General features: G+C 41.3%; 1 protein-coding gene across 1 annotated transcript in view; it reads left to right on the top strand.

Moving 5' to 3' along the window:
• Positions 1 to 7,023, top strand: part of LOC107711769 (TCDD-inducible poly [ADP-ribose] polymerase-like) — a 36,098-nt gene extending 29,075 nt beyond the window's left edge. The window contains exons 4-6 of the mRNA XM_016516815.1: positions 578 to 765; positions 2,408 to 2,683; positions 5,999 to 7,023. Of these exons, the coding sequence (XP_016372301.1) occupies positions 578 to 765; positions 2,408 to 2,683; positions 5,999 to 6,446 (912 nt within the window). The 3' untranslated portion in view covers positions 6,447 to 7,023. The remainder of the gene's footprint in view (positions 1 to 577; positions 766 to 2,407; positions 2,684 to 5,998) is intronic.
• Positions 7,024 to 9,447: the final 2,424 nt, after the last annotated feature.

Below are 9,447 nucleotides of genomic sequence, written 5' to 3'. Positions count from 1 at the left end.
TGTGCCATTACAGGCTAAAAACATTAAAAACATCTGTTTTGGTTCTGATTATCATGTTTATCGCGCTGAAATCATGCGTTTTAAGTTTAAAATTGTGAAGGTAAACAGCTGGGAAATAAATCGCTTGTTTATTTTAGATCTGTGTGGCAGCAGCAATATACAGTAAATAAATCAATAAATCCACTGCTCTCTTGTCTCCTCTGAGGCTGGGACTCGTCTGTGCAGCCAAAGACAGAACAGCTAGCATGTTTTGCTCAAACTTTCGCCATGGCATTAGAGCTGGTACACCGTTGTCGCTTGCGATATCAAAATGACGGCGCCGTGCGTGTAAATTTACAGATTAAGGGGCGGTAATATTATAATGAAATCCCTTTGCAACATCACAAGGGGAGCAAAAAAAACAAAGTTACTGGGTTAATCTTTTTCACGTTTCCTTGGTTGGTAGATGCACCGGGGACCTGATTATAGCACTTAAAACCTGGAAAAGTCAGATTTTCATGATATGTCACCTTTAAGTGTTCTGTTGTTCTCTCTTTCTCTGTCAAACTCATTTCCTCTCTTTTTCTCCGTTTCACAGCCGGTGGTTCGGTTGATTGAGGAGGCTAGCGGCCGAGGACTAAAGGAGGTCCGTTTCATCACGCTGCAGAATCAGTACATCCTGAACATTCGCGAGGGGTTCCAGCAAAATGCTGTTTTCGGTTTCCGCCGGCAGATCAAAAAACGGCCGCTGTTCAGGTCCTCCATCATGCTCACGCCTTACCTCCAGTGAGTATCCTTGTTTACCTTCAGCACTCATAAAGTGTCCTAAAACTTTTGTAAGACACCACTGATTTCACACTGAATATCCCATAACAATAGGTTTTGTACCAAAAATGGGTTTGTTCCTCAAAACACCTTAAAAAGAGCCACATACAGCATTGTTTTCTCTGGATGCGTTCCGAAACCCCAAGATAACTCGCGAGCAGTTCACTGCTCGCCAAGAACATATCGGACTTTGCAGTATTCCTATCAGTGAGGGGTTTAAAGCGTGTATCTTATTTTAATTGCTTGAAGTACTGCTTGTGCCTCCAAATCACTTTCCTGAAATATAATATCCCTACTCTCCTTAAGTTAGAACATGGACTGCAGCCTAGCTTGTCTATCATAATTCTCATAAGGAGAGAAATCTCTGTTTGCTTATTTACAGGGACAAAGAAAAAAATTGAATGCAACAGATGTAAAAAGGTAGAGAAGGGAGGATGGTCAAATGGGTTCCAGACCTGTGTAAGAGAGTCTAATGTGACCATATGAAATTCTTTCATCTCTTACATCTACTAAGTCACTCAGGCCTGTGAAGGGTCAGAGGCATGTGTATATTTTTCTGTATGTTCCCTTATAGCTTCATGTAAATTAAGGCAAACATCAGTTTTGAATCTTTTCCGCCCTTTTTATGTATTTATTTATTTTTCTCAATAGTGTCTAGCTGTAGCTGTCACCCCCCAGCATTAATGGATCAGAATCAGGAGGACTGGACGATATATTATTTTAGCCTTTTGACAATATATCACAATATGTATAAACTTTTTAAGGTTGAATTTCAGTCAATTTAAACTGATTTACTGAAACAGGTTTGAACTGATTTGGGAAAATAAATTGAAGTCACCAACACGTTTTCTACTACTAATGTTTAAATTAGACTTGCTATTCATCTTATCGCTTTCATACTTGCAAGTTGCAAGACAAGTAGGGATTGTTCACTTATTGCCATCAATCTGCTCCTCTTGTCAGGTAGAGGCCACTGCAATGCTGGTCCACCCATTTAAAGGGTCCTGCAGCGTCAGGAACACATTGTCCTGAGCACAGGGGTGGAACTCATTAGTGCGATAGACAATGTGGCCGAACCGCTGCCTGCACCAGCTGAGTTAATGCTCAGCAAGCTGCATAAATCACCCTTTCATTCACACACACTCTTAACAAACAGTCCCTTAACAGTTGCTTTCCAGAAAGTGTTTGCTTATCTCTTCCAAATGATTGCCCTAGTTTCTTTTCATTTGCTTTTCCTCACTGCCTCTCAAAAATATATGGTAAAGGAATTGCTGCAGTTCCAGCACTAGCAGTCTAGTTAAGAAAGGAAAGTAGCGCAAGATAAAAGTTAAAAGATGACTCATAAGGTAGTTACACTGATTTGAGGGATAACCTTTACCTTCTAGAAATCAAGTGCAATGGTTAGTTACAGGACTGAACCCTGACCTCCATTTAACCATGACCTCCAGACTCATAAACTCACAAGTACCATAATTTCAGAAGAAATTTCATGATTCTTAATACCAATTTCTGTACCACGACAAAAAAATGATTTAAATGATTTTTTATTCATTCATTTCTACGTATTTCATCATTTAATCTCATGATTACATGTTTTCTTTAGGACTCTAGGTGGCCTTTCCTCAGCATTTCTCTCCTCCCTGGAAAGTTCTGGAAACCAGCCTCTCTCTCCAACGTCGAGCGGTCCTTCCAAAGTGTACCCTGAGACTTGGTTACCCATGAACACCAGTCAGGACTTCCTGCAGGTGCCCGTCTCCCGGGATGACCGCAGCTACCGGACCGTCTACAGCCTCTTCCACAAAACCGTCTCTGAGACCAAGTTCCGAATCCTGAAGATCTTCCGTGTCCAAAACCCCTTCCTCTGGGAGAAGTACAAAAGGTGTGGTAGGAGATTCTCAAACAATGTCTAGATCCTTTGTGCTATTCAGAGTTGTTTAGACTATTTATCTGGGGCCAAAGCAGTGTTTAGTAAACATTGACATTACAAACTGGTTGAAGACAGACAATAAAAGGTTATCAGGACAGATCTGTGTTTCATAAATGTCTGTAAAGTGAGTATTTAGCCGCACCCCTGAACACGACTCTGAGGCTTTGATGTTTGCTTTTCAAGCTTGCTTTTCTGCTAGGTGTCAACCGTGTTAATGGTTCTTACTAAGTTTTGTTGGTCGGAAATAGATGTTTTTTTGTGGTAGGTCCGTGAGGTGAACTTCTCAGCGTGTGAAATGTGGAACATGTACAGAGGAAGTGAGAGAGAGAGGAAAGGGTGCTAGTGTTGGGGCCTTGGTGTATTTTAAAAAGACGTTTCGTGCCCCTCATCCGCGGACGATAGGTTACAGAAAAGGGATGAGTCAGAAAGAGTTATTGCTGCTGACTCATGAGGTGTGTTTGTGTGTGCGTGTCTCTTCACTGCTATCTTAAGCATGCGACCGATTAGCTAATCCTTGCATATTTCCATGTGTCTAGTAATGCCATTGCTGGAGTGATTGCTGTTTACGAACACACAGTAGACAGTATAATGTGGTGACAGTTTAGGTATATTACATTTTGGTAGTCTAGCTAGCATAGTCATTTTCAAACTTTTTAATGCCAAGGACCCTTAAATACTATGAACCCCCTTTCTTAAAATATGAAGGCAGCTACATATTTAAATACTGTGTGAGAAAATATTAAGCATGACAACATGTTGTTTCTAAAAATGAAGTAATAGTTTTAATATAGCATAGTCATTGTACTGAAGTCAAATCAAATTATTAATATTTTCTGGAAAGTATGTATTTAGTTCATAGCGAATCTTTTTATTCTACCGACTATTAGAGTGATGAACAATTTTTCACTAAATTGTCTGTGGAACTGGTTCTTTCTGTTAAAAATAGGTGTGAATAGAATAGTGTTGTCAAAAGTCATTACTGAAACAACAGCAACAACAAAAAACCTGTTATAGCCTTTTAGTTTTTGCATTTTCGACCCGTAAAATAATTCCAATAGTTTTTGCTTTGGTACTGAAATTGCTACAGAGAACTGTGAAATTTTACTTGTATTGGTGGCAATACTAATACAATACAATACTAACTACTATAGAATAAAATTGAATATTTGCATAATTTAAGACTTTAGACAGGCTTTAGAAATTATAATAAACAGTATATTACCAAATTCTGTAAAATCTGTTAAAATTGTTAGTTAATGTTAAAAAAAAATATATATATATTCCATCCAAGAACCATCCACTTACACAAGAATAGACTCAATATATATAACATCAACAAGAATAGATCATTAAGTAAAACATTCATGTATAGTTTGCTTGTTTTGCTTGACTTATTGAGATGAATGAAATCTGAAATCCTATATATCCCTGAGAGGCCAACTGAATATAGAGGTGTGGATATCTTATTTACATGCTACTACGTGTCTCAAACAGAACTCTTTAATATCATTCAAAGATTCAGTGAAGTGAACCTCACAACATTTGGCAAATCCAGCGATTAGTTCATCCCCTTGCAAGCACTTATTGTAGTAGCCTGGGAAAGAGAGCTGAAGGAATAAAGGTTGGTGTGTTCATATGCTTGTGCAGGTGAAGATCTTTTGTACAATAGTTCTGAGTGTTTCCAGGGTGTTGGCCAATGAGCGAGAGAGAGAATGTCACTGGGTAAGCATGAAAGAGGATTTGTTTGCATCAGTAAAAGAAAGAAAAAAACAGACTGATGGCAGAGTAGCTTGGTGTAAAAGAGCTTAAAGAAGATGAAAGGAGAAGCTGAAACAACACGAGTGATGACTTTACTGACGCATATGGAGTCACTGCTCTTCTGCAATGTGCGCGTGAGCGTGTCAGTCGATGATTTTGACAACAGGGCTTTGTCAGTGGCCGTAGGGTCACTTGAGGTCATTTAGGACCAGGCGATGTCAGACTGAGTACTCCACTGATCAGAGAGTTTCTCTCAGCCAGGCTGACCTTGCGTCCCCTATGCCCACAACAATAGAGGCACAGGCTCGAGGCTAATGGAGCCCTGTTGCTGACTGGGTTCACTCAGGTCCCTGGCGCTCATCTGTTCACTCACCCTTTCCGTACCCTCTCACTTCTCTGTTTCCATTTGACCAGATGACAGGCTGAGTGCTCCAGAGTTTGGCTTGTTGTCTTGTTTTTGTGCAAGGACAGCTGGCCTGCTCTGACACAACAACGTTTGTTTTATTTTAGTCCTAGAAGTTTGCATACAGTAATTGTTGGCATCAGGGTTCAAAATTAACTATTTTTTCCCACACCTGCCAGACAGTAGTGGCTGAATTGAGAAGATTTATTAGATGTGAAGTTGTAAACACAAAGACCAGTGTAAAACTATTAATTTCAATAGTTTTTACTGTATCATTTTTAATTTCTTTAGACAAGATATAATAAAATTTTAATATTGGCAATTTATTAATTATTGGCCAGAACATGAAGATAACTATCAGCTTATCAGTATCAACTAGAATTGTAATAGTGCATCCCTAGCCTCTGTAAATCACATTAAGGTATACTAGATAAACATAGGATGCTATATTATATTCTTTGGAAGGTTGTGACAGATGTTTTCTTTAGTTGATGGTTTGTATGTTTAAAATTTTTCATCTACTTGCATAAAATTATTGTTCTTATAATACAATGAAAACCATGCATTGTGTTGCAGTTCCTAACAAAGTTACTGGCCAGCTGGTTTGAATCCTGGTTGTCTCACACAGTCTTAGGGCCAGATTTACTAAACAGGGCAAATTAGCGTTCGAGCTCAATTCCATAAAAGCACCGATGGGAGGGGAAAACTACAGGTGATTTAATGACAATGCACACATTAAAGAACACAGACGCAGCCAGATCATTTCCATAATGACCAGAGCAATCTACCAAGAGTAGCGCAAATTGCCGCCTGCTTTAAGACATGCTTATTTTGGGCGTTAAATAATGGCGCAAATACCAGTAATATGACGAGCGCAAACAATAGTAAATCGCGCTGCATGATTCATTTTAATACTCTCCTCCCATAAATTTTGCATCTGAATGAGAAACTCCTACAAATGCATATTCAATAAGGTCAGGCACAAAAATATCCACTCCTTTTCAGCGCTAATCCTTCACTTCGCGTCTTTAGTAAATACTGACAGTACTATTGTTTCTGCTTTTTACGATGTTAATTGAAATGTATGTTTCTCCTTCTCTTTACAGGAAGAAAGAATACATGTCACGGCACATGTCAGAAATGGACTGCATGCTGAACGAACGCCACCTCTTCCACGGCACGTCCCAGGATGTGGTGGAGGGCATCTGTAAGCACAACTTCGACCCACGTGTGTGCGGCAAGCACGCCACCATGTTCGGCCAAGGCAGCTACTTTGCACGCAAGGCTGTCTATTCTCACAACTTCTCCAAGCGCTCACCCCGTGGTGTGCACTACATGTTTCTGGCCAAAGTCTTGACGGGCAAGTTCACAGTGGGCAACCCTTCCATGCGCCGACCACCTCCACTGAATCCAAGAGACGCCTGCAGCGACTTATTTGACTCCTGCGTGGACAACTGGATGGACCCACAGATCTTTGTCATCTTCAGCGATGATCAGAGTTATCCTTACTTCATCATTCAGTATGAAGAGGTGAGCAATACAGTGGCTATTTGAAGATCACTGCACATCTGGATTCCTGCACAAGAGACCTGTGCGCACATTTGGCCAGTTTGAAAAAAGACTGGATTAGTTGTGTGCCAGCAATCCGAAAGGTACTCATGGACCATATGGGATATGTTCGGATATGGTTCCCACCCTCAATCATGTGTGAGGGTTTCTGTGTGACCTTTCAGTGCCCGTCTTCTCATGCCCCTGTGAATACAAATGGGGATTGTGTGTATGTGTGTGTGGCGTCCCTCCTCTGTACTGGACAGTTTAGTGTGTGAATCATGTGTGTGGATGAGTGTCTCTGCTGTGGCTTCCATGACCATGGATTGGAACCCACATTAGTAAGAGGCACGTCAATGGCTTGCCACTCGGACTCGAGGCTGTTGCTGCAGCTTCACATTCTTATTATTTTTTTCCCCAAAAACTCACCGTTTCCATTGCTGCCATTCGTGTTTCATACTTGCTATTTGTTCGAAGTTGTAAATATGTTCTCCTCGTTTATAATTGAACTGTGTGCCTTTTGTTCATAAATTGTTTATTTATGTTAGTCAATGTAACAAGTAAATAAAAACAATTTAAAGAGAATGTGGCTGATGTTAAGTTGGTGTTTGTTTATATAGCCGGGCTTGCATTGTGTTAAGGTAAAGTGTAGTAATGCAACGTTACAGTTACTGTTCATCTTTGACCCCATTTGCCTCTGACCTTTTTAATCATACCCTGTGGTTATCTAACAATTCACACGACATTGTTACATGGGTGGTGCCAACGTGAAAATGAAAACATGATGACAGGAACAGAGGCTGATCCTTTGAGTATCTAGATACATCTAGTTGATGATACAACAAAGAAGGCATCTCATGACATTCAGAGAGTGAAAGGGATTTAAGTCAGACACTGCTAAAATGCTAACATTTGACGGCAGGGATTTACTTGTTACAGAATGGTTCACTCTTATCAACCAACCCTGGAGTTAGATGTGATTAATCTTTAAGCATGTTCTCAGAATGAAAAATCTTTCTCTTGCTCTCTTAACCCACACAATTCCCTCTCTTGCCCTTTCTCTCCAGAGAACTCTGGGTTCCTAAGCTCCATGCTTAATGAATCCCAGAGTACCAGAAAGAGAAAGGAGGCAGCAAGTGAACACCCTCCCCACCCTGGAGCTGGCCAGTTTAGGAAACAACAGGTCCCTCGAAGTCTCTGCCGATATGCCTGATAACACAGTACCCAACCCCTATTCCAACCCTCAATCTTTCCTTTTGTTTCTCAGCCTGAACTTTACACATCTTTGACCTTATCGTTGTGATAAGTAATTTTCAGTACTAAGGCTGAGTCACAATGTGGGATAGGCCCGGACAGATATCCAGAACTTTACCCAAATATAAAGTGTTGCTAGATTGCTTCACAAACAGCTCTGGAAACTGTGCAAAAGCCATGTGCTGTTTGTCTGCCTGACTGCCCTTGTGGAATTATTACAGCTCCTATCGCTTTGCATCCCGGGGGCTGGAACAACCAAGGTGGCAGGGAAAGGCAAAGGACAGTCAGCGGGGAGAAGACAAGAAGGGTCTCCCCTTGAGGGAAGTCACTGATTACAACCTGCTGGGATGTGACCCTAAAAAGGAGAAACTTAACCTTCCTCTTTACCCACTATGAGTTCTCTTTCTGCATGCTTCCCCCTGACCTTTCTCCCCCAACGCCTGTGCCATCTTGTGTTTCTAAAGGCCACGGAGAGCCGCAATCAAAGACGTGAGCCCTTGGGCACAACTTTGAATTACTTGCCAGACATCCACTGGATGACATGAAGCAGCTGCACTCCCTACAGTAATTCCTAGTCACAAGATTGCTAAATGACTGATAAATCTCGCATTGGAGAGAGACATATTTGTTCAAGGTGTGTTTGGAAGAGACAGGCAAAGAATGTGCGTGATTTCAGATATTTGACTTCTTATGTTGATTTCAAATATTTGACTTCTTGTTTGCTTCTTAGAGGAGGGTTAGTCTTGGGGAGAGCCAAAAAGAGCTCATAGAGAGCTCCATGATGCTTGAATCCCCATGCTTCCTGCTCAACCCAGTTCCATATTGCTCCAATGACGCCCAGCTGCAACCAATGAACATTCCAGCTCACTTTTTTTCCATCATTTCAAATTTCTGCCATAAGCCCTTAAGAGCAACAGGGGCGGACCAAATATGGGAAGGAGATTGTGCCCTGAACTTAGCGTGACCTTAAAAGCAGCCCTGCTCCACATGACCTCTGCTTTCTGCCCTGAAGAAGGGGGCTCTAACAGCCAGTGTTCCATGCATGGTCAAGCTCAGGATTTTCCTCCTGGATTTTCTTCTTTGCACACTTCCAATTCATCTTGCCATCTCATTTTCTTTTATCTAGTGCCCTTTTCCTCTGTTTTATCTCTTTTCTTCTTGTGGGGAAAGAGTATTTTGGATGTCTATAAGGGCTTGGCAGTTTGACAGAGCAATCAAGCTGTTCTTTCACTTTTTTTTTGAGCCGTCTACCTGTCATTGTCTGTTTCTCTAATTGGATTTTAGAGCAGGTCAGGCAGTGGATAGGGGATCAGGGAGGTTAGGGCCAAGGCTATCCAGGAATGGACTCATTTGCAGGGCAGAAACTTGATAGGAGACTGAATTGGACTGAAGAATATATAGCGGCTCTATCTAGAGGCCAACAAGTTATCAAGTTCCTCTAAGTCCAGAGCTCTGCTTCCATTTCCCTGCTTTATGCCGATAGCTCACTCACTCATACTTCCATCTGAGCAGTAAATCTTGGGTGTTGTGGAAGACATTAGGGCTGCACGATAAATCGCATGCGATATTTAACGCGGATCTTGTCAGTAAAGCCGGTTCTGTAATCAGCGTTAAATCTCCATCACGTACGGGCCTTCACATGGAACAGCATTTACTACACAGAGCCGTTGTTCACTGACAAGCTGCGCAAAACCACGATCATATTTTGTGCATGTTTTGCGCAGCTTGTCAGTGAACAACGGCTCTGTGTAGT

Source organism: Sinocyclocheilus rhinocerous, unplaced genomic scaffold (assembly GCF_001515625.1).
Source record: "Sinocyclocheilus rhinocerous isolate Xijiao unplaced genomic scaffold, SAMN03320098_v1.1 scaffold778, whole genome shotgun sequence".
In the NCBI taxonomy this organism is placed as follows: Eukaryota; Metazoa; Chordata; class Actinopteri; order Cypriniformes; family Cyprinidae; genus Sinocyclocheilus; species Sinocyclocheilus rhinocerous.
This window is presented reverse-complemented; position numbering and strand designations above follow the sequence as displayed.